This window comes from Oncorhynchus mykiss, chromosome 7 (assembly GCF_057628025.1).
Source record: "Oncorhynchus mykiss isolate SJ-2025 chromosome 7, ASM5762802v1, whole genome shotgun sequence".
Classification (NCBI taxonomy): domain Eukaryota; kingdom Metazoa; phylum Chordata; class Actinopteri; order Salmoniformes; family Salmonidae; genus Oncorhynchus; species Oncorhynchus mykiss.
Window position 1 is genome coordinate 51,019,990 of NC_143028.1, and position 26,408 is coordinate 51,046,397.

The window sequence follows — 26,408 nt, forward strand, 5'->3', positions numbered from 1 at the left end:
AGTTTCAGTCCACTAGGTGTATTTTTACAGCATGGGCATATCTCTGGGTGACGTGGACATCCCCATGCATCCACCTTATCAAAATATGACTAATTCAATATTGAGCCATCCCATTCTGTGGGCTCTTTTTTTATTTTATATGAATCTCGCTTATTTGGCGTACCCCGACGGCATTCAAATCAAATCAAATGTTATTTGTCACACAGACATGGTTAGCAGATGTTAATGCGAGTGTAGCGAAATGCTTGTGCTTCTAGTTCCGACAATGCAGTAATAACCAACGAGTAATCTAACCTAACAATTCCACAACAACTACCTTATACACACAAGTGTAAAGGGATAAAGAATATGTACATACAAATATATGAATGAGTGATGGTACAGAACGTCATTGCATGTACACCTGGGGGTTAATGTACACCTGGGGGTACGCGTACCCCAGTTTGGGAATACCTGCCCTAGACAATGCTCTTCTGTGGCTTTATAGTTTAATTCTCTCACAAGTAATTTTCTGAAGGCCCAAGCCAATACTACGCCATCTACTGGTATAACAGTGTTATCGAATGCCGTTCTGAAACAAGCTCTAGACTTTAATTTGGGAAATTAAACCAGAAGCTGCAAAGCAACTCTATTGTCTGGTATGAAGTTGCTTGATTGACTAGCTAACTTCAACTAGATACGTGCGGTTCATGTCCTTTGCAGAGTCCACGTTCCTGATAAAAGTTTGTGTTAATAATGGGATATGTAGGAGGGTGAGCCGGTCAAGGATCGATTCAGACAAGGTGGTCTATTGTATGACAAGTGACAGTTTAATTATGAGTAAAGATATCTGGTACAACGTATACGGGCCCATTTCATTCGGTTCTTAAGGAACCAGCAGAAAAAGAAGCGCAGATAACAGAGTGCACATGTCTCATATACAGAACAGAAAGTAGGTTGATTCTAGAAGATCGGGTCTTCGGGTTGGTTCAGGCTGAGGTGTAGTCTTCTTGGATTGGCCCTGTTGGGCCGTCCGTCATCCCTCTGAGTCTTGTTCTTTGTCACACAATGTTCAGCTAAAAAAGGAGATTAGGTGTGTGCGCTGTCCTCAGTCACACAATGTTCGGCTAGAAAGGAGATTAGGTGTGTGCGCTGGTTTCTGCAAGTCAAGGCTGTCTCTTCCTCCCAATGTGTGGGTGTATGTCTTATCTGTGTGTCCTCGGCAGTTAGTGTGTGTAATGTGTGTGTGCTGTGTGTGTGGGTGTGGGAGCTATCCTGTATGGGACCTAACATGTTTTACTGTGAAAATACGTTGTCTCAGTTATAGCAATGTAATAGCAGTAGGCTGGTCACCTGCATAAGAAATAGCACTTCCTTACAAATCCCTCTCTTCACGTCTCCCCAGAGACGTGACACAACCTAACTATATCCAGACACAAAAAGAAAACTTTTCCCAGAAGGAAAAGTTTTGTGATTCCCTCTCTTCACATCTCCTAAGAGATGTGACATAAACTAGGCTAACAATTACAAAGTTTAAAATACCTTCATGTTCTCCATTCGATCCCACTATGTACTAGATTGGCTACCAGCCACCTAGGAACTTGCAACCCTCATGTCAAAAGAGAACAACAGCTCATTGAAAAACAGAACAAAAGAAAATGATGTGAAATTTAAGCCCCCCTTTTTGACACCCACTAGGGTGTCACTCATTATCCCTTATTTCAGCAGTCATAGCATTTCATGAAAAGAAAAACAAAACCTAGTAGGCACTCTCAACCTCATCCTCAAATTCGGGCAGGTCATTAGCAAGCAGAGGAAACATCTGGGAAAGGGGGGAAGGGTCAATAGCTCTAGAGATAACCCTAGTGGTGAGGGAACGGATACATGGAATGCAACAGCATCCACAGAGAACCAAAATGGCCGCGAACACCGAAATGGAGACCAAAATGGAGGAGACCAGGGTTTTATATTTACCAAAGGCACTCATCCAGGAGTCCCACATTGAGGTATCAATCCCAGAATGAGATTTCATTTTACCATTAAGAGTCCTCAAACCTTCTAGGGCTACGGTCAAGCTACCATCGGAGGCTGTGTTATTAGGGATGAAAATACAACACTGTTCACCAAACATAGTGCAAGCTCCACCTTTCTCTGCCGGTAGCATATCCACTGCAATGCGATTCTGGAATGTATTCTATCCACATTTTTATTAACAGTGCACCACCAACAAATGGAGGACTCAAACCCAGCTGCCACCTGATCCACCAACTTGTACTCGTCAGGAACTCCCCTTGGGACTCCAATGGCGTCTATGTACGTCGGATCACCACTAGATGGGGTGGTGGCACGCCTGGAACGTCCCCTGGATATTCAGGGTTCACCCTCTGGACCCTAAGGATGAGGTCTCCAGCCTCTGTAGGGTAGATAGAAACAGGCAAAAGGAGAGTAACAAGTGCACAGCTTCCAGTAGTATTGGAGGGTAATTTATCAAACAGGACAGTGTTGCCACACCACCACCTCACATCTGCTCTGGATATTGGACTGAAACTCCCAACAATGTTGATTGTATCCAGACACCAATTCCCAGGAACCTGTCCCACATTAGTACCGCCTCCCGTCATTTTGACACAGGTGAAATGTGCCCTGGCAACCTTGTTGGAAAACAATGGTTTCCTAGCAGTAGATTTAGTCATGGGATAGACAGCATCCCAGGCAGAGCAATTACAACTGGGGTTATCCGTAGTCATTAATGGGATTAAACATGTTAGAGTCACATCTGTAACAGACTTCTTAAAACACGGTATGATGCAAGCAGCACAACACATCAATAATACAAATACAAGAATTAGGGTCAGAAATCCAGTAACCACCATACCAGTGTACTTACCAAACCAGGCTCCCAACCAAAAGAACAGTCCAGACTCCTCCACCCCCGCCATGGTCCTCATCTCAGCAGATAGTGCACCAAGCCCATTAAAGGCCTTAGCTATACCACCATCTGGAGTGGTGTTATTAGGAATATACGTGCAACATTGTTCACCGAACATCTTGCAGACTGTCTGGCAACCCTAGATGTGGCCTCAAGCTGTTCAGACAGACCAGTGAGTGCATCACGGGGGTAATTCACAAAACGCTGTTGATTATAGTAGATATAACTGATCCATGCAGTCTGTCTATCATCCACTATGGCTGGACCTATAATAGGTAGTAAGTGCCAGAGTCCATCATTCCTACCCAAGGCCTGAAACTCATGAGGAACCCCCACTGGCACTCCCAACAGGTTAGTGTGTATGTCAACTACATCCTCTGTCCATGGAGCACTACATCTATGTCTCCCATGGGATGGAATGTTTTCAGGTCCCCTGGATACAGAACCCAACAGCTGTTCAGAAGTAACATCAACAATGGTCAGTGGAATTATCAAACTGGTCAGAGCACACGTACCTTGCCAGTCTCCTCTAAGAATGGGTCTCAGTACTCTTTTGGGTCCACATATTCACCACACATCAGCCAGACCACTAGTTTGGTTTAGGCCTGTAACTGGCCAAGTGGCATAAATGGTTATGTTACTGCTGCAATCAGCTTCAGGCAATCTCCCATAGTCCATGCCATTACCTGTACCCGTGATGCAACTGTAATTGCCCCCATATGCCTTAACACCCCAAGGGGCCCAGTGAGGAGGTACTGTAGGAAACACAAGGCTCAAAGAGGAACAGAGGGTTGAATTGGGCTGAACCTGGTAAAAACCTCTCAGAATACACAACCACCCCTCTCCTTCTCCTATAGCAAATGGGTGTGTAGCCAGAACAAGTCTAGCATGACTACAAATAGTGCAGTCCTTTCTTCTCAGGGTTTTAGCTGTGTACCTCATATAAGACAGCCACAAATTGTCCCTACCATCAAAACCAGTCTCAGTGCCTAATTGATCAATAGCTGTGTAGTCTCTAACATTAATTACCTGAATAGGATTTTTTAACACAGTGGTGGTAGGTGGCAGGTTCGGTCCAGGGGTGGTAGAGGAGTGTGTCTGGCCCTGGTTCGTCTGGGACCTCTGGTTTTGGCAGCTCCCTAATAGAAAACACACCCATCGTGTCTGTCCCGGTCCTTTGTAGTCCGAGGGTGTAAGTGCCTGCATCAGAGAGCTTAATAGTTTTGATGGTTAGTAGGATTTCATCACCTTTACAAAGTTCAACAGTGCTACCAGGTTTTCCCCATATGATGGAAAACCTATCCACCTTTGTGGGATCCCCTATGCTATAAGAATACCCTCTTCTCCAATCCTAGAATTGTCCCAAGTTGGTTATCATGTAATCCCCATATGGACACCCTCCCCCATTACACAGGTACACTGACACTCCTGTAAAGCCCCACCCTCTCCCAGAGAACACATCACTAGCAAGAGCCAGACACATCTTCACTTCTATGAACAAAAACAGGGGTGACAGGACAGGGAGGGTTACTTCATTCGAGAGATGGCCCCCGGAATTCTGTTAATTCCAGTTCTCCTCTCGAACACTGTTTTTTGTTCGACAGTGTCATGTGTCCTACCCTCCCCCGTGCGATATGAATCCGGGTAGCTCTTTCAGCTAGCTGTCACCAGGAGTCCTTGTATGGTCCCCCCAACAAGCCTCTGGGACTGGATTGAGTGACTTCACCTGTAGTTCACCTGTAATGCATAAAATCCTGGACATACAGGCTTGGTTAACAAACAGTTTCTCATATGTTTTATCTGATTATATATTTAGTTTCTTATCCAATAGGCCCCATCCTATCCTAGACCACAATTTACCCATCCCCCTTTTGATACCTGGCTCTGCCCAGGTAACAACCTTACCTACTCTAAATAATGACTTAGGTAAGATTAGTATATTATCCTTCTGTTCTGACATTATCATGTAGGAGCGCCCCTTTCATTTTCCACATGTCCAATTCTCCCTTTTGTCTCCACTCAGTAACTGTTATCTACACATTCTGTTATCTTTGCTCGTCCTGGCTCCCTTTTAAAACTTATCCTCTCTGCTCTCCAACCTTCAAGGTCTCTGCAGTGCAGGGGAGGGCTCTTCTGTCTGCCTTTTCCCCTTATCTGTCTGTAGCTCGTTTTCTCATGTTTCCAAATTTGAACTAAATGTCTCACTGTTTGGCTTTATCTAAACTCATGGATTTTTTTTTTTAGAAAAACATGTCTATGGTGGCACTTTCTAAAGTCCTTATATAGGTTAATTAAACCCCACTATAATTAATTTACCTTAAAAAATAAAAACAAAAACAAACCGTATTACCCATGACCACAAATTAAATATTCAAATGGCACCCCCTATATACAGGTGTTAAAACCAAACACAAATATCTCAATTTCTTCCCTGCCCTGTTTGCTCAAAATATGTCCCAAATACTTAACATGAGTCTACCATAAATAAAACTTATCCTAGCTAAATTTTCACACCACGTTCATCAGAGAAAATATAATGACACTATAATGTAAATTTCACTGCCTTTTTGTATTAAATTACCTTAATATCAGTATTACAAATTACCCTAGATTCTCCATCCAAATGGCTTTCCAATGAGGCTGATCAGACCACAAAGGAAAGTTACAATGGAGGTCATAAGTCATACCACCTTCCCTGTGTTTGATTACCAATTTCAAACCAGTTGTAACTTTAGTTAACGTCAACCTGCTCCGCCACAGGAGTGCCATCTGATGCACTGTCCAGCTAGACCAGTCAGGACCAGTCTCTGCCACTAAATTCTTCCACGTCCATTTATTATACCCCCCTTCTGTCATGTACCACACTGATCTAGACCAACTGATTGCATGAGTACCATAACCGCCACCTGGGCTTCCAATAACACCCCAGGTAAGTATAACAGTGGTAGTAGCGTTAGGCGGGATACACAGAGTAGCTGACCTAATCAATTCTGCAGTACACTCAAAGTCATTATTCTGAACTTGACGTTTAGACAGAACATGCGTATCCGAGAATATTGAAGCATTGGTGATGTTTAGCTGGGTAGTCTGTTCCTGGTCAGTGATTATACGCTGGGCTGCCCATATCATTACTCCCAATGTCAAAACAACATTGACTATAATTAGGACAAACAATGGGCCAGAACAACCCAGTCTTTCCCATGGTCTCCTAGCCCTTCTAGCCCATGGTGCTACTCTAGTGTCCCTATCATCTGAGGATGGGAGTCTCCTCCACATGATCAGACGGGAGGGATGTCAGAATTTGAATTCGAATTGGATGTGAGTAAATCACTTCTTACTTCAGCCAGAGTTCTGGCAGGGGTTGGGGCTGGTGTACAATGTGTCAGGTGGTGCCAAGGTGCGCCTAATTTACCTTTGACCTGGACTGAGTGTGAAGTAACCTCCTTCACTTCGTACGGTCCAGTCCACCTGGGATCAGCCCACTTTCTCTTGTGGACCTTGATCCTTACCCAGTCCCCAACTTTTACCCTTGGTTGTTCCGGGACGTCAGTCAGCTCCCCCTCTGCGACACGGTGTATCTGTTTGGAGAGAGCTGCAGACAATTCCGTCAATTTCTTCACATAGTCAGACATCCCTATCTGGTGCACATCAAGAGGGGGCATATGACCTCCCTCTCTTGGTGGCCCTGGCATTACTCTACCTGTCATTATTTCATGGGGTGAAAGATGTGTCCCTGCACCTGGTGAGGACCTCATGGCCATCAGTGCCAGGGGCAGGGCTTCCACCCAGGTCAATTTGGTTCCTGCACATACTTTAGCTATTTTAGCTTTCAGATTTTGATTACAGCGTTCCACAAGGCCCTGCGATTGCGGCCTATACACAGAGCCAAACTTGTGTGTAATGCCAAACCTCTCCTCCACCTGTCTTAGGTGCTGATTTGACGTGTTTTTTTTTAGAAATATTTTGTACACTCTTTGGATATACTTAGCCCGTCACTGGCTCGTGCCAGTGATGTATTCTTAGGAGACACTATTACTCGTACTCTGTCTTAACTCAGAGCCTCTCCGTCATATATCCAGAATTTTAAACAATAATGTTTTAATGATTAAACACGAGCCCCCAATTCAGGAAATGATTATCAACATAAACTATGTTTTAACAATTTGGATAATAGATTTTTTTTTTTTTTTTTTTTTGAATTTAGGAAATACTTTGCTCACAATAATTTTAAATAATGGTAATAATATCAGGGACTTGTGAAACGCCGTTTACATTTAGTCTATAGTCAACACACAAATATTATTACATGGACATAGTTTTAAACACAATTGTTCAATTAGAACATCTTATTCTATGACATCACACATTAGTACATTTATCACATTCATTCTGGCCACAACACAAAGCGGACTTTTCAGTCCAACATATCTTAATCATACATTAATCTATTGTAGACACCTCACCGGACACTACCAGCTATTGGATTTTAACCTCACCGGACACTACCGGCTATTGGTTCTATCTAAAACACTAATTGGATTTATCTTTTGCAGATGAATGATCGAATCATACTCAGATGTTAATGATAAAACTGATCACGCCCTTTTTCAGACGCCCGAACGAATATCACTTATACATAGAATATAATCCTGGTCACATCAATACTCAATAATAGACCACCTTACCAGACACAGCTGGACCGGTCACTAGCCGGACTATCGGTGAAAATCTATCCTAGACTATATTATTTATTCCTTACTGGTGTCTGCCACCAGACCGTTCACAGCCGGACTATCAGAATATTCTATTAATATTAGGTCTACTACTAAATATCCCTTACCGGTGTCTGCCACCGGACCGTTCTCATGCCGGACTATCGGAATATTCTAACTACTACTCATCCCTTACCGGTGTCTGCCACCGGACCGTTCTCATGCCGGACTATCGGGATACTCTAATTACCACATATGTTTACTTCACTGTCAATTTCAAGTCCATTATTTATATAAAATTTACACAAAAATTCTTACCCACACTCGGTACTACTGATCGTAATTTGGTATGACTATTCGACAATATGCAAAGTTTGATAAAACAGGTTTTGCTTACCTTATTTTGTGGTCGACCAGAGATCAGTTTCCCGAGTTGAGCAGAATTGTTGTCCACCCCCGAATGGTTTTCACCTGTCCTCCGGGAACCGTCCTTTCACCAACTCGCCCCCTCACACCCACATCAACCACTCTGGACTGGGTCGTTAGTAAACCATCCCTCTGCTACCAAGTTTCTGTTAATAATGGGATATGTAGGAGGGTGAGCCGGTCAAGGATCGATTCAGACAAGGTGGTCTATTGTATGACAAGTGACAGTTTAATTATGAGTAAAGATATCTGGTACAACGTATACGGGCCCATTTCATTCGGTTCTTAAGGAACCAGCAGAAAAAGAAGCGCAGATAACAGAGTGCACATGTCTCATATACAGAACAGAAAGTAGGTTGATTCTAGAAGATCGGGTCTTCGGGTTGGTTCAGGCTGAGGTGTAGTCTTCTTGGATTGGCCCTGTTGGGCCGTCCGTCATCCCTCTGAGTCTTGTTCTTTGTCACACAATGTTCAGCTAAAAAAGGAGATTAGGTGTGTGCGCTGTCCTCAGTCACACAATGTTCGGCTAGAAAGGAGATTAGGTGTGTGCGCTGGTTTCTGCAAGTCAAGGCTGTCTCTTCCTCCCAATGTGTGGGTGTATGTCTTATCTGTGTGTCCTCGGCAGTTAGTGTGTGTAATGTGTGTGTGCTGTGTGTGTGGGTGTGGGAGCTATCCTGTATGGGACCTAACATGTTTTACTGTGAAAATACGTTGTCTCAGTTATAGCAATGTAATAGCAGTAGGCTGGTCACCTGCATAAGAAATAGCACTTCCTTACATTTGTAACGTATAAAAAAAATGTCTAACCAAGTGAAAGGAGACGAAGTAAGAATTAGACGTGTAAATGTTCATTCATAGTCGTAACGTAGGGTTTGTACGTTTACAGACCTCATTCAACGGTTACATGTCATGTTTCACGCATGCCTTTTCTTATGATCCTAACAATTTAAGTATGGATTTTCTTACTATGCTAACAATACGCATGTTCAACCTTTTGGCAACTATCTGGCTGATGCTGTCTGGTGCAAACGAGTATGACATTGTTGCGGCCCAAAGCATTAAATGGAATACAAGGGAAGCCAGCATTGAGCTAAACTGGGCAATCTCAATGGTGAATGGTCCTGGTGCACCAAAAAAAAGTGTCAAGGGTAACCAGGTTGGATTTTGGCATCACTCCTATCAGATCGCATTGAGAGCATAAGTCATTGACAGAAAGAACTTGAATTGTTGTGTTGTTGCCCTCCAGTGCTCTAGCTATATAACTAAATTTGTCCCTTTCCTAAATTAGCCATGGATGGAGATAAGGATTTGGACTTGTGGTTTTACTTAATTCTCCGTACTGGCCAATGATTATAATGACGATTCTGAGCCAACCATTAATTCATACATTGTTGTGCCCCTGAGAGGATGTAAGTTAAATATGTAGCTAGTTGTAGAAGGCTAATGTTAACTTGCTAACGTTGCCCATGAATGGAAGTATGGCTAGCGAGCAAGCATTTTAGCCGGGTAGCCTTGGACAGCAAAAGTAAATTGTGTACTGTATGACACAGTGATAGACCGTTTCATCAACATGAAAGAGAGGATGGCATTGGCATTGATCTACAAGTAGGGTGAGTCAACCAGTGGAGGTTTCTGTTTCTCAGAGAAGGAAGAGGACCATCCTCAGTGAATTTCATAAAAATAGTCAACCAAAAAAAGTGATAATTTATAGACAAACTATACTAAATATATTCATGCCACCAAATAATTGATCAAAACAGAGTTTTGCAATGATGTTCTACAGTAGCCTCAGTAGCAGTCTGTAGAATAGCACCATGGTGTAACCATACTTCAGCCTACTCAAACAGAGAAGGATGCTATGTCTATCCAACACTGGAACTCTTCCAAGTCGATGTAAGCTTTTGGTTTGATTAATTTACTGCCACAGGGCCCGCTGGTGTAACTGCTAAACTGCTTTCTGAATGTACACCGTACTGCATGATTGTAGCGGGTTTAGTAAAGCGTTAGTTCTAGTTGACTATGATGCGACAACAACGTAGGCTGTGTGTAGCGGTTAGCGGCCAAGGTATGAAGGTTTGACTTGGAAAGTTTTTTTTGCCTAGTCACAGAGCGCTGATGTGTTGTGGACTTCCGTGCACAAGTCAAGGGAGAAGGTGACAGGACGAAAGCACATGGATAGATGGAAGAATGAATTATATATATATATCTACAATGAGCAAAGTCATCATGCTGTTTTTATGGTCTCTCCAGAGACTTTCGATCGGGTTCAAATCCGGGCGGGCCACTCATAAGTCAAGAGGTCTGAATGCTTCCCGAATGCACTGTATATAGGCAGGTGTGTACCTTCCCAAATCATGTCCAATCAATGGAATTTAGCACAGGTGGACTCCAATCAAGCTGTAGAAACATCTAAAAAATTGTCAATGGAAACAGGATGCACCTGAGCTCAATTTCAAGTCTCAAAGCAGAGGGTCTGAATACTTAAGTTAATATGTGGAAAATGTCAAGGGGTCTGAATGCACTAAGTTGTAATATGGCTTTTTTCCTTACTTCCCCAGTGATTTTACCCACGCACCGTTACTGGTTGCGTGGCCTCACCCTATTGTCTTTGGATTCCGGCTCAGGTGTAATTCAACAATCAATTATCCACATTGAAATACATGGATAAACATTAAATTGACCACATTTAACAATTTAATGTGTGATACTCTGGGATTTCTCTCTTTTTTTAATGGTTTAAACTGTACAAATGCTTTCACCCCAAAATCTATCAAATATATCTATGCAGCTACACTCGAGTGGTGCAGCATTCTAAGTCACTGCATCTCAGCACTAGAGGCGTCACTACAGACACCCTGGTTCGAATCCAGGCTGTATCACAACCAGATGTGATTGGGAGTCCCATAAGGCGTCATTGTAAATAAGAATTTGTTCTTAACTGGCTTACCTGGTTAAATAAAATATTTTTTTTAAAGTTACATTTTCCATGTTACCTCTGTTTACCACAAAAGGGCACTATTGTCAAGGAAACAGTTGGATAGGCTAAATACAGTATTACTTTACCCCACCGGCTATATAGCAGCAACATTTTAAGTATATATCACCATATGTGAAACATATGATAGTAAGAAACCCCATTTGTATTGATAGAGAAATAAAGAATAGTATGGAAGGGGTTCTTTAGTTGTATTACAGTACAGGAGGTTGGCCAAACAATCAGATCACATACAGACAGCTTCCAGACTTTACATGCGGAATGATATTATGGATGGCTCGCACAGCCAAACATGTATACATGTCCTTCACAAGGTCAATCAGCTATACATGTATTTACAATAAAGCAATTTCAGGTCTGATCAACAAAAAGCTTTGCTTTTCACTACACACGATAAACTTCTGAATTCAAACGCAAATGTTCTTAAATGCATTTTGATTGGACGATTGAGTAAATAGTAAAACTGAAATAGTCTCGTGGGTATTATATGTTGATTCTTCAAATACACCCCTTTTTTTTTTTTTGAAATTAAGCATGATTCACATGTTTCTACTGGTCATTGTTTACATACGACTGGTCTCCTGGTGTTCATAAACATTCTAACAGACAGAGGCAGGATATAAAATGCTGCTCCGCTACAATGCAGCAGCCTCAGAACTGACCAGAGTTTTCAGATCTGACATTACTTCCTGAGGAGAATACACAGGGGATGAATCAGGAGGTGGGGTTTTAAAAATTACAATTTAAAAGTAAGCAATGATTAGAGGTATCAAATCAAATAATTACGCAAGCAGCAAATCATAATTTTGGCCCGTAGAATAGTCAAATCAATAAGTGAAATCAAAAGTCCCTTAGAGGTCACAGTTAGAGAGGAAATATTAAAAGAAATGACATTGTCTACATCTGTTCAACAAACTTATAGGGTGGTCTGAGGGTAGGCAATGTAAGGGGGATTGGAAGTTGAGGGTTTGTCTATAGAGAGCTAGGGTACTGAGGAGGTAGGTGGTTTTTGGTGTAGGGGGATGTAAATAATACACTAGAGGACTGTGTTGGGGGCTGGAGAAGGGTGAGGTGAAGCAAGGTTCTGGGTGTACAGGGAGACGGTATTGTGGATGGTTTTGGGCGCTCTAGGTGTTCGAGCAGACGATTACAGTGATTTCTAGGACTAAATGGGTGTTGTGTGGAGCATGTGGGATAATATGAGGGCTCTAGGTGTAGGGGGATGAAGGGTACTGAGGATGCCACCAGTCCATGAGTCTCACGCTGTGTACAGGGTCCAGCACCACCTGTGTCCCCCCCTGCTCCCCTTTCCTCCTCCCCTGCTGGAGAGGAGAGTCCTGGAACACCAGACACACTCTGTGGTGACGCATGTCCGCATTCACATTGACGTTAAACTGGAGAGGGAACAGAGACAGAGTGGGTTAGACAGGAAGGAGGCACAGGTTCCCCTCTCCTAAAACAGCCCCACTATGAGGTACAACCACATTGTGACTTTAACAATGCAACTTCATGGATGGAGACGGTCTTTACAGAGTAAAAACCAGGATGAGTGAGTGGTGTACTGACCAGGGAAAGGGTCATCCCCATGACAATTGAGGTGAAGATGAAGTTGAGGGTGGTGACCTGCAGCAGGTAGCAGTCTGAGTCTGGGTTGGCATGGACCTCCTCATACTGACGGGGCAGCAGCAGACCCCGGGTGGCACTGCCAGCCTTACACCTCATCGCCTAGAGGAGAGACACACAAACTATGGTATCCTTCAATACAATTAAATGTTTTATTTCAAATTTAAAGTAAACATGTTTCACTAGTGTACTTCAGACAGTTCGGCATGAATACATACCTGCTTCACAAACTTGAAGTTGAACTCCCACATGGGCTCAGGTCGAGTGCCCACAACCTTATTGACCCAGAACAGCAGACACTGCAGAGGAGAAAACAGGTAAAACATATTTTTTATTTGTACCTTTATTTAACCAGGTAGGCTAGTTGAGAACAAGTTCTCATTTGCAACTGCGACCTGACCAAGATAAAGCATAGCAGTTCGACACATACAACAACACAGAGTTACACATGGAATAAACAAAATATAGTCAATAATACAGTAGAACAAAATACAAAAAGTCTATATACAGTGTGTGCAAATGAGGTAAGACAAGGGAGTTAAGGCAATAAATAGGCCCTGGTGGCGAAGTAATTACAATATAGCAATTAAACACGAATGGTAGATGTGCAGAAGATGAACGTGCAAGTAGAGATACTGGGGTGCAAAGAAAAAAGGTAAAACATCTCTTAGCATTGGATTGCACAAGTGTCAAGTGCACATTAAAGCCAGAACTTGATGGATCAGGATTAGTGAGTTATAGTACAGATCAATTTATCAGACCCTCACAGGATCCGAATAAGGAGAGAACCTCTAACTCCACACACCATACAGTTCTATGGCACAACCGCTAGCCTGTTGCCATCTTGATTCTTTACCTTGGAGTTAAGTAGCGTGGTGGGCGGGGACTCGGGGAGGGCGGGGCTTAGGGAGACACGTGAGCTGAATGGCTCATACAGGTGGAAGAGGGAGCGAATCACACGAGCCCGTAGACAACGCTTCCTTGCTATGGAGTCTGGCTGCAGACGAAACGGCAGGTAAGCATCCAGACTGTAGTGTCTATAGGAGTGGGAGAGACAGGGGATAGAGGGAGAGAAAATACATAAATAAGAAAACTAGGCTACTTCTCCTTTAGGGGCCAGTTGCCAAGGGCATCTGACTTTCCAGGATTCAAGTCTTATCAAGAGCTGCAGGAGCCCACCTAAAATATCAGTTGTGGCAATGAAAATGTCTAACCCTACCTTTTGTATAGTCTGGTCCAGAAGGCAGCAGTGCAGGTGACGGTCCAGGCGTTTCTGCAGATCAGAGCAAACGTACACACATCCTCTGGACGGATATAAGAAGCCAGCACCAGCCAGATATCCACTGTGTAGTCCTCTCCATCACTGCACTCGCTACACTCTGGGAAAACAGATAAGAGTCAAACGATGGGCTGTGTTTTATTCAGAAAAGTTGTTCACTCCTATCCATCCTTGTTCACATACGGTGCTGAAATGACTGGATAGGTGAACACAATAGCTCCAAGTAGGCCTAGTTTACAGCTTATTGCTATCACCTACCCAGTTACACTGTGTAATATCAGTTAACATGGACAGAGGGAAGGGAGCAACCATCTGGAATGAGACGCAGCCCTCAACTCTAAAATGCATGACTAGAGGCGGTGTACCTTTCCTTCTCTTGTTTTTCTTCTTGCGTGCCTCTTTAGGCTCGTTCACTCCATCCTCCCTGGGGTCGAGGTCGTCGCTACTCTCAAGGGCGTCTCCGGTGAGGCTGGACACTGACGAGAACACCTCCTGTAAGGAACCCTGCGACGCCTCCAGTCCACACAACAACTTCACTGCAGGACAAGCACAGTGGAAAGTTAGTAAGCACAATAATGTGGTTTATCAATGTATTGCTGTGTGTGTAGAATGGACATGCCCAAGCATTTTGATTGATGATCTTGCCTTCTTTTTCAACTGCATTGGCAACAGCCTTTTTCACCCTCCCCGACTTCACAACGGCTGGGTCAGCATTGGCAAAATCAGCGACAGTCACTGCAAGAGAGGGGAGAATATGCCGTTTACCAAGAGCTCACAATAACATAGGGTGCATCTCAATAGTACTAAACAACTTCTTGCTCCCCTCATGCCTTTTCCTTTGTCTGTGGTGACCTGAAAACACTGGTTAGGTATGTCAGACACTTTTGGCTTGTTCGACACTGCAGGCAACTGCCTACTGACTGATTAACAACTCCCTTTGCATCATAAATAACTACTTGTCGATCAGTCAGTCAATCAGTCACAATTTACCCAAGATGGATCATGTATTTGATAGGCTCAAACATGACTTTTCTTTGTGCTCATTTCAGTGCTAACGGTAAGCAACCGACTGTAGACGAAAGTCAATCAGTCAAGTCAGGGGAGTGGTGCATCTGCGACAGCAGAAAGTCAGACACGTCATCAACATCAAGGCTCAATGCATGGCAGCTCCAATTTTCCAATTTGTTTTTTCGGAGTTCCCAGTTGTCTTGAAAGCACCAAGTATGCAAGCCGATAGTCACCGGCTTGACAAAAGTGATCCGCTCGAACACGCCCTTTCACTTTTCTCAGAACACAGCAGAGAAAGGAATACAATGAGAAGTCTAACTACACTCAGTGTTGTCTAGCACTGAGATGCAGTGTCTTAGACTGCTGCGCCACTCAGGAGCCCCATGGGAAGCCAGGCTTCCCCAAATATTTGACCAATAAAAATGAGCTAACCATAAATGAATATATTCTGCCACTGGTCTGAGACGATTGAAGTTCAATATGTAGCTTAGATGAAGCCTAGTTAGCACACGTTAACTAGCTAACGTATGTGGTTAATTTTAGCCCATGTGAGGAAGTTAGGCAACCTAGCTAAAATGCATGCTAGCCTATGAAAATAAACCAAAAACGTACTATATAACAGAGCCATAGCCCATTTTGCCAACATGTAAGAGAGGATGGCATTCAACTAGTCTACAAGTAGGGTGAGGGAATTTTAGTTTTTTTCTTACATGTGCACACTGACAAAAATCAGTACCATAGACAGCCACATGATATTTAGCAACATTGATTGGACTAAATTGTTTTTGGTATCTGTAAGTTTGTTTTCCGTGTATTAAACTAAGTATATCTTGATTGTATTTAAATGTTTCATTTGAAATGGTGCTGGAATAGCAGAGGCAGTGCTCCTGTTATATTTGTGCTGACTTGCAGTAACTGTAGTTATAAATCAGTATGTGTTTTAGTGAACTGTCAAACATTAACTTGCTTGACCATGCTGCAGGTCATAACTTTCAAAGCAATATTTGCTTTGTGGACTGAACCTGCTCTCTGGTTTTGAGATTAAAAACGTTGTATTTGTATTTATAAGTTACAGAGCAAACGCAAATATCCCAACATAGGTTGTAATATGACTTTTTTTAAATTGACTCGGCTTCACCAGTGATTCCACCCACGAACCCTACTGACTAACGTTAGCTACACTGCGATGCGCCTCTGATGGGTATGCCTGACATCAACCAAAAATAGGCCTTTACATACCTTTCTGACATTGCAAGCCTCATGAATATGCACATGCAATTATTATATTTTTAATCAATGATGGTAATAGAATCGGGTAGTTTGATTTTTATCCTCGAGGATCAACCCAATATGTCCACCACTGAAAGACTTCGCTTTAGCGAGCTAGCTACCTGACTCGGAGCAGATGTCCCCGGACCGAAATTTCAGCCGTTTTCGGTTCCCTTTCTTGGGCATGACGGTAAGAGGGGTCTGTGGCCACTTATCGAGGCTGTGTGTCCTGCCATGTCTCTATGACAAGCAGAGGTAAAGAGAAAGAGAAAAAAGTGGGACAGCAATCGAAAAATGTTCCTCCAGGATCGTCAGCCATCATGGGACTGACGCAAATTAGTTGACGTTCATTAAATAACGCGAGACTTCCTTCGTTTCAGTTGTCAACGACGAGCTCATCCTTATCGAATTTGATTGGACAAGAGTGGTCATTCGCCAATCAGATTAGTCGGTTACCCAGAATGAGGACAGATATATTAAGGAAAGGAGGAGATAGGAATCCCATTGGAAAAGGAATGGAGGAACGTATAACGCCTCACCAGCAGACTGTCGAACAATTGTGTAATCGTCACGCAATCCCTTATCAAAATCAGGGTATGATGCCGCGTTCAAACAACTGTTAACTTTGAAAAAACTAGCTCTGACTGGGAAAATAGTTTTGAACGGTCATCCAACTAACAATTCCGCCTCGGGAATTCGGCCCTCTTTCTAGAGCTCCGACTTGAAGATTACTAACGTTGTGATTTGACCACGTAGGTCCCAGTTGTCTTGAACGCATCAAATGTTGAAAACCCTGCCTATTCCTCGAAAGTACGTAATGTCACGATTTCAAGCTATACTATATTACAGATAACAAGTGAACTATCTCGGAAAATATTTGATAATGTTGTACTTATTGTTTACGAAATATATGTTCATATTGTGTTTTTGGGCTAGCGCCCCTTCTCCCAGAATGCACCGCTACATTGACGGCCCGTGGGCAACGTACACAACGGGCGTTAATACGATTCCAATGGAATTTTCCATCTCCTCAATAGTATCTCTGATGAAGGTTGAGTTAAAATCCCAACATATTTTGTCATCTTAAATCTTATGAAGTAGCATAAGAGAGACAGCCAGGCTACTATGAAACCATTTTAGCTTACTGACGTCCTACATTTTATGATTTGGTCATAACATGAGTCAAAACATGAATTTATAGTCTTTACAGTGCAGTAGCCTAGCCCACTACAGGAATCGGAAATTGCAATGTCAGCCATAGTCATACTAGAATCTTTGAATATCCCGGATTTGTGTCATAGCTCTGCCATACCGGCGAAAATGCATCAGATGAGAAATAGATTCATGAATGGTAAATGCAGCATTTATAGATATAACACAAGCATCCAGGCGTGGTGGTGTTACTGAACAACGCACTAAAATAAGACAAACAGAAGCCAATGTTTGGAAGGGTTATGGGCAGACTATTGTCCAATGGGCTATAGGCTAGGCACCCTAATGCATTTGTTTATGAATAACATCCAGTTTATATCCCAATGCGGTATTTTAGTTTCCATTTAATTCCAGTTCCATAATTCATAACGGGTCCCATCAGGCTGCGCTGCGCATGACACAATTTTGGTCTCAGTCGCCAGAGCGCGCATGCACGGCGTGGCATAATAGCGCGTCGACGCGCAAGGTGGTGCTGATGTGAGGGGTTCTTCTGCCGCTAGAGCAAATGTTACATTTTTTTATGGAGAGAGCGTTCGAAGATTTTCCGTTGTCTTAACACAATACTGAATTTGTCCGCTGGTCAAAAGGGGGGAAATAAACGACGTGCGACCATGTGGATTGCTGTGGTCACATGCGGTGACATAGATGTAAATGATGCTTAAATTATTTTGTAGAAAGCGGCGAGTTGCTCGGTTTCCGTAGCGGTAGTGGTGACAGCTGCGGGAGCCCGTGTGTGAGGGAGAGGGAGGAGTGGTGTGTGTGTCTGCTCGGTGGCGGTGTGGAGATGGCAGCGGGGGGTTGAGAAGGCAGATGCCGCAGACATGCCTAGCTGGCTATCGCCGTCTCTCTGTGAAAAGGTTATCGGCAACTGGTGTCTGTTGAAGCAAAAGAGCGCCTAATAAACCTCGGAACCCAGATCAGTTGATTGGAACATGTCATCGACAGGGTCAGCGGCGGCATCACAGTGTATCTGATCCGTCAATCAAATCACACGCACTGGAATTACATGAGTGGCGCGCGGGGTTGGGCGGATGTGCCAGATGAACCATCGCCGGCAGACATGGAAAAAAGGTCAACAATCGACTGATTTAAATTTCATGATTCTGGAAGAAAGTTTTTCATTAAGATGATTAATGCCATTTTCTAATAATCGCGATCATCAACGATAAATAGTCTATTCACATCAATCAATCATTGTGTTTATTAGCCAGCGGCAGCGAGTAGCCTACAGAGAGCAGAGGATATCGCCCATATCATTACAGCGATACACGCCTATAGGACTATAAGCACCAAGCAGCGAATATGATGTGCGAGGTGATGCCAACGATCACCGAGGGGGACTCGGGGGGTCCTCCCCGGGGTGGAGGGGCTCAGAACGGCTCGGACCCGGAAGCCAACTTCGAACAACTGATGGTCAACATGCTGGACGAGAGAGATAAGCTGCTGGAGTCCCTGCGCGAGACCCAGGAGACACTCATCCAATCACAGACCAAGCTGCAGGGTGCGCTGCATGAAAGGGATGTGCTCCAGCGTCAGATCTACGCGGCTCTACCTCAGGTGAGAGAGAACACCACACACACATACATGTATCCAATTACCTCCATAACCCAGCAGAGGTTCTGCCAAGAGGTGTGGATCTTAAGGGGTGTCCTCCCCAGACTACTGCTGTTGTGCTAGAGGAGATGATGGTCATGGTCTATAGTTAATCCTCTCTTACCACAGGGTCACTGGTTCAAGCCCCCTTGCTCTTCCCCTCAATCTCTATAATGACCTATCAATGGCAATGAAGGACAGGAGACAAGGAAAGGAGACTGTGGCTGCATCCCGATTCTCCACCCTTCTGCCAAAGTGTGCATTTGCCAACTCCCTGTCATTGGTTTAAAAGCATTGGATTGGTGTAAGAAAGCATTGGATTCATGTAAGGAAGCATTGAATGGAGGGAGTACCACCATGGAATCCACAGGTTGGTATTTATTGTAATGAATCTTGTTCTGGAGGCAGCTCCAGTGGTCACTAGCTGGCACAGCCATATATATATTTTTTTAAGTTTAACATTTATTTAACTAGGCAAGTCAGTTAAGAAATCATTCTTATTTACAATGACGGCGAACCCAGGCGACGCTGGGCCAATTGTGCATCCTATGGGACTCCCAATCACGGCCAGAAGTGATGCAGCCTGGATCAGATTTTAAACCTTACCTTGATCTTAACCCTAACAACACTGCTAACCCTGATACCTAACCCTAACCACAAATTAAGAACAAAGAGCACATTTTTGTTTTGATGTATTTTGGGATATAGCCAATTTTTGACCTTGCAGCTAGCCCATCGAGTGGAAATCGCTCAGTTCTGCCTCCAGGGCAAGATCCATGACATCAAACGTCAGTCTGCATGAAATCTATGATGGGTACTGTGCAATGGCACAACGGTAGAAAGTTGGAGAATTGGGACATAGCCCAAACCCTCATATGCCCAATGGGGTGGACCATACTTTTCTCACTAATGATTTTGAAAAAACTTCTACTCATAAACTGAACATCAAATGATCCTCCTCTGTCTCTTCGACAGTGGATGAATTAAATGTATTATTTTTTATATATTGAAAAGGTGTGGGCTACAGAGAAAAATAGAAGAGTGCAATTTGAGGCCATCTAGAATAGAGTGCTACAAGCACTTTAAAGTTCCAGGGGATGAAGGTTGAGGGAGATTGTGGTTGAGACATACGCATGGTTGAGGTGGGAACATGTGCGTCTGAGCAGGTGTGATGTCAATCATGTTTGTTTAAATTTGTCTGTGTCTGTTCATTGTATTTTGTTTATGTAAGGTTGTTATTGTAAAAAAAAGAAAATCCTACCAAAAAATGTGTTTCAATTTGGAATGTGTGATTGTGGGTTTTTGAGTTTATTGGAGAACCACACTGCTGATGTGATGCAACCAGTCAAGATGCTCTCAATGGTGCAGCTTTCTAACTTTTTGAGGATCTGTGGGGCCATGCCAAATCTTTTCAGACTCTTGGGGGGGAAGACTGTGTTGGTGTGTGTGGACCATAATAATTCCTTAGTGATGTGGACACTGATTAACTTTAACTTCTCGACCTGCTCCACTACAGCCTCATCGATGTGGATGGGGGCATGCTCGGCCCTCTGTTTCCTGTAGTCCACGATCAGCTTCTTTGTCTTGCAGACATTGGGGGAGAGGCAGTTGTCCTGGAAACACATTGCCAGGTCTCTGACCTTCTCCCTATAATCTGTCTCATCGTCGTCAGTGATCAGGCCTATCCTGTTGTGTTGTCAGCAAACTTAATGCTGGTGTTTGAGTTATACGTGGCCACGCAGATGTGGGTGAACAGGGAGTACAGGAGGGGACTAAGCACGCACCCCTGAGTGGCCCCCGTGTTGACGGTCAGTGTGGCGGATGTGTTGTTGCCTACCCTCAACACCTGGGGGCGGCCCATCAGGAAGTCCAGGATCTATTTGCAGAGGGAGATTTTTAATCCAAAGGTCCTTAGCTTAGTGATGAGCTTGCAGGGCACTATGATGTTTAACGCGGAGCTGTAGTCAATGAACAGTATTCTTACGTAGGTATTCCTTTTGTCCATGTGGGAAAGGGCAGTGTGGAGTGCAATAGAGATTGCATCATCTGTAAATCTGTTGAGACGGTAAACAAATTGGAGTGGGTCCAGGGTGTCTGGGATGATGGTGTTGATAAGAGCCATGACCAGCCTTTCAAAGCATTTCATGACTACAGCTGTGAGTGCTATGGTACAATAGTAATTTAGACAGGCTACCTTGGCTTTCTTGGGCACAGGGACTATGGAGGTCTGCTTTAAACATGTAGGTATTACAGACTCAGACAGGGAGAGGTTGAAAATGTCAGTGAAGACACTAGGCAGCAGGTCAGCGCATGCTCTGAGTACGCATCCAGGTAATCCGTCTGGCCCAGTGGCTTTGTGAATGTTAACCTGTTTAAAGGTCATACTTACATCGGCTACGGAGTGGGTAATCACTCAATCATCCAGAACAGCTGGTTCTCTCATGCATGGTTCAGTGTTGCTAGCCTGAGCATAGAAGGTATTTAGCTCATCTGGTAGGCTTGCGCATAGCCGCGGGAAGATGTTTGGAGGTGGTGTGATTTCTTTCACAGCGAAGAAGGGAGGGTGGATTTGCCCTCTCTACAGTCGGCTACATTCGTCCGCTAATACAATGCATTACTTTTGTGAGAATTTATATATCTTTTGATGTTCAGATTTTTCAGGGGGTGCTGCAGCACCCCTACTTTTCTCAGATATGTGGTTGCGTTACTGGACAGTTCACGGCTGGTTTTCCCTTTGTATTCCATGATATTTTGCGAGACCTGCCACATCTGACGAGCATGTAGTAGGATTCGATCTTGGTCCTGTATTGACACGTTGCCTGTTTGATGGTTTGTCGGAGTGTGTAGTGGGATTTTTTTTATAAGCGTCCAGATTAGTGTCCCACTCCTTGAATGCGGAAGCTCTGGCCTGTTGCCTGTAATCCAAGCTTCTGGGGACGACATCATCGATGCCCTTATTAATGAAGCCTTGTGACTGATGTGATAAACTCCTCAATGCCATCGGATAAATCCCGGAACAGGCAGCAGGTAGCCTAGAGTTAAAGAGTATTGGTCCAGTAATCGAAAGGTCGCTGGTTCGAATTCCCAAGCAGACTAGGTGAAAAATCTGTCTGTCCTTGAGTAAGGCATTTAACCCTAATTGCTCCTGTAAGTTGCTCTCGATAAGAGTGTCTGCTAAATGACCACTTAAAAAAATATGAATATGTACAGTACCAGTGAAAAAAATTTGGACACACCTACTCATTCAAGGGTTTTTCTTTATTTTTACTATTTTCTACATTGTAGAATAATAGTGAAGACATCAAAACTATGAAATAACACATGTGAAATCATGTAGGAACCAAAAAAGTGTTAAACAAAGAGATTCTTCAAAGTAGCCACCCCTTGCCTTGATGACAGCTTTGGCATTCTCTGCTTGTAATTATTCCCGCACCACAAACTAGACTATGTAGCCAGATACCTGCCAAAAGGTTGAACAAACGTATCGTTAGGACTATAAGAAAATCCATACGTAAATTGTTAGCGTCGTAAGAAAAGCCATGCGTCAAACATGAATGGATCTGTAAACGTACAAACCCTACGTTACAACTATGAATTAACACTTATTCTTTCAATTCTTACTTTATGTCTCCCTTCACTCGGTTACACATCTTTTTTATGCGTACAAACTTTTGTCAGTAATGTGGCATCTGCAAAGGACATGAACCGAACGTAGCTATTTGAAGTTAGATAGTCAATCAAACAACTTCAGACCAGACATCAGAGTTGCTTTGCAGCTTCTGGTTTAATTTCCAAAATAAAAGTCTAGAGCTTGTTTTAGAACTGCATTCAATAACAAGGTTATACCAGTAAATGACGTAGTATAGGCTTGGGCCTTCAGCAAATGACTTGTGTGAGAATGATAAAGACACATAAGAGCATTGTCTAGAATAACCGCCTGAGCTGCAAAATAGAAAGTAAATATGATTTAGGATAGACCTATTCCACTATATAAATATGCCATGCTGTTTTGTGTTATTTAATGGCCATACAATTGCATAATTAATTTTTATAGCCGCGTGGGGCTATTGTAACGATGAGTCACACTTTTTCCAGTAGTTGGGAACGCGGACTGTAGGCCTTATATTAGGCCTTTTGACTGTTGTATTAGTGAATTCCACTCTGTATGTAGGCTTGTTATAGCCATTTGTGTTATACAACCTCATCACACAGAGGGTATATCCATATTAATAAATGAGACAAAACAAAATATTGATTAAGTCTTGGCTATAACCTCTCCTGAGCGAAATAGCCAAGGGGTCCCAAATGATCAAGACTATCTATAGCCTATTATTATTGCCAGATCTGTTTTCCCTATCAGCCACTGCACGTGCTTCAACTATTTTGGTGAAAAAATATTTAGAGGCTATATTTAGAGGACTGTGAGCTAGGGTCTCTATAGGTGAGCCCTATAATAAAAACAGTTGTAAAACACAAATAAAGTTCTACAATTAAAAGACACTCGTACCCAAAATTATATCTTAAATTGCAATGCATACAAGTTGAAGGCCTTTTTAATTTGTATAGGCCAACATTAATTATTGAATTATTAAAGTGATAGGCTAAAGAACTTTGGAGAAATTTGACAAATTTGAATACACACATGGATTTCAATAAAGAAATGGATAAGACTGTTCTATTCTGTGATTTAGTTCCTATTGCAACTCAGGCAAATGACTGAATGGATGACATACTGACTGACTGAACTGAATGAAGGATGAGTTGCAAGCATCATGCATGCTCTGCGCTTTATTTTGGCTAGTAGGCATATAGTCCTACATTAGGGTATAATGACTCTATGACCTCCTGCCTCCAGAAGAGCATCTTCTGAGGCTGAGGGGTGCTCTTCCAAAGGCACATGGTGCTGTGGTGCTGCATGGAGATCACACGCTCTTCAACTGAGCAGTGGTGTCGCGATGGAGGGAATAGCCTGTATGGAGACTACCTAAGACCACTGCAACAGAGTTATCGTAAAGTGTGGGAATAAGCTTGTCAGACTTACAGTACCCTACGTTTAACCTCTCCCTTGTTCATGACCCGATTCATATAAATACTGTCAAATTATTTTAAGTTCATGTTAACCACTCTTACAGAATATGCTTTGGCAAGATTTTGAGTGATGAAATGCATTTCAAAATATTCTATAAAAAAATATATTTAGAGTGGCAAAAACTCCAGTGATCATACATAATTCATAGATTCACCAAACATCTTTCATTATTATTTGATTCACTCTTCCTGGTGTATACTACTGGTTATGATTCATTATTCCTGGTAGATACTACTGGTTATGATTCATTATTCCTGGTAGATACTACTGGTTATGATTCATTATTCCTGGTAGATACTACTGGTTATGATTCATTATTCCTGGTAGATACTACGGGTTATGGTTCATTATTCCTGGTAGATACTACTGGTTATGATTCATTATTCCTGGTAGATACTACTGGTTATGATTCATTATTCCTGGTAGATACTACTGGTTATGATTCATTATTCCTGGTAGATACTACTGGTTATGATTCATTATTCCTGGTAGATACTACTGGTTATGGTTCATTATTCCTGGTAGATACTACTGGTTATGATTCATTATTCCTGGTAGATACTACTGGTTATGATTCATTATTCCTGGTAGATACTACTGGTTATGATTCATTATTCCTGGTAGATACTACTGGTTATGATTCATTATTCCTGGTAGATACTACTGGTTATGATTCATTATTCCTGGTAGATACTACTGGTTATGATTCATTATTCCTGGTAGATACTACTGGTTATGATTCATTATTCCTGGTAGATACTACTGGTTATGATTCATTATTCCTGGTAGATACTACTGGTTATGATTCATTATTCCTGGTAGATACTACTGGTTATGATTCATTATTCCTGGTAGATACTACGGGTTATGGTTCATTATTCCTGGTAGATACTACTGGTTATGATTCATTATTCCTGGTAGATACTACTGGTTATGATTCATTATTCCTGGTAGATACTACTGGTTATGATTCATTATTCCTGGTAGATGCTACTGGTTATGATTCATTATTCCTGGTAGATACTACTGGTTATGATTCATTATTCCTGGTAGATACTACTGGTTATGATTCATTATTCCTGGTAGATACTACTGGTTATGATTCATTATTCCTGGTAGATACTACTGGTTATGATTCATTATTCCTGGTAGATACTACTGGTTATGATTCATTATTCCTGGTAGATACTACTGGTTATGATTCATTATTCCTGGTAGATACTACGGGTTATGGTTCATTATTCCTGGTAGATACTACTGGTTATGATTCATTATTCCTGGTAGATACTACTGGTTATGATTCATTATTCCTGGTAGATACTACTGGTTATGATTCATTATTCCTGGTAGATACTACTGGTTATGATTCATTATTCCTGGTAGATACTACGGGTTATGGTTCATTATTCCTGGTAGATACTACTGGTTATGATTCATTATTCCTGGTAGATACTACTGGTTATGATTCATTATTCCTGGTAGATACTACTGGTTATGATTCATTATTCCTGGTAGATACTACTGGTTATGATTCATTATTCCTGGTAGATACTACTGGTTATGATTCATTATTCCTGGTAGATACTATGGGTTATGTTTCATTATTCCTGGTAGATACTACTGGTTATGATTCATTATTCCTGGTAGATACTACTGGTTATGATTCATTATTCCTGGTAGATACTATGGGTTATGGTTCATTATTCCTGGTAGATACTACTGGTTATGATTCATTATTCATGTACAATCAAGATGGCATAGCAGTCAGACGTCCTTTGTCCTCGTCTTGTCGTATCCCGTGTATACAGTGGGGCAAAAAAGTATTTAGTCAGCCACCAATTGTGCAAGTTCTCCCACTTAAAAAGATGAGAGGTCTGTAATTTTCATCATAGGTACACTTCAACTATGACAGAGAAAATGAGAAAAAAAATCCAGAAAATCACATTGGAAGTGTACACTTATTTTCCACCATAATTTGCAAATAAATTAATAAAAAATCCTACAATGTGATTTTCTGGATTTTATTTTCTTGTTTTGTCTGTCATAGTTGAAGTGTACCTAGGATGAAAATTACAGGCCTCTCGCATCTTTTTAAGTGGGTGAACTTGCACAATTGGTGGCTGACTAAATACTTTTTTGCACCACTGTATATATATTTACATATTTTCTTCGCTTTTTATATATATATATTTTTTTTTTAAGTCTCAATTTCAAAACACTCTCCTGCAACCCGCCTCACCAATTAAAAAAAAAAAAAAAAAAGTATTATTCACCTCAAATCTGAAATCCACAAT

The 26,408-nt window shown here is 42.3% G+C and overlaps 2 protein-coding genes and 1 long non-coding RNA gene across 17 annotated transcripts in view; 1 reads left to right on the plus strand and 2 right to left on the minus strand.

Annotated features, from left to right (window-relative positions):
* Window positions 1-788: 788 nt before the first annotated feature.
* On the minus strand, window positions 789-8,576 carry LOC118942916 (uncharacterized). Its single transcript, XR_016497307.1, has 2 exons — window positions 8,018-8,576; window positions 789-6,500 (listed from the first exon to the last, which is right to left on the minus strand). It is a non-coding gene; the product is annotated as an uncharacterized LOC118942916 (long non-coding RNA).
* Window positions 8,577-11,208: 2,632 nt separating this feature from the next.
* Window positions 11,209-17,562, minus strand: tmem183a (transmembrane protein 183A). Its single transcript, XM_021609806.3, has 8 exons — window positions 16,343-17,562; window positions 14,589-14,678; window positions 14,309-14,479; window positions 13,884-14,043; window positions 13,521-13,701; window positions 12,883-12,963; window positions 12,608-12,766; window positions 11,209-12,435 (listed from the first exon to the last, which is right to left on the minus strand). Exons 1-8 carry the CDS (start codon window positions 16,404-16,406, stop codon window positions 12,250-12,252), a joined length of 1,092 nt encoding a protein of 363 aa, XP_021465481.1. The 5' UTR covers window positions 16,407-17,562; the 3' UTR covers window positions 11,209-12,249.
* Window positions 17,563-17,662: 100 nt separating this feature from the next.
* Window positions 17,663-26,408, plus strand: part of ppfia4 (PTPRF interacting protein alpha 4) — a 126,720-nt gene continuing 117,974 nt past the window's right edge. For all 15 annotated transcript variants that reach the window (XM_036983575.2, XM_036983578.2, XM_036983582.2 and 12 more), the window contains exon 1: window positions 17,663-18,989. In XM_036983575.2, coding sequence (XP_036839470.1) covers window positions 18,735-18,989 — 255 coding nt within the window. In that variant the 5' untranslated portion in view covers window positions 17,663-18,734. The remainder of the gene's footprint in view (window positions 18,990-26,408) is intronic.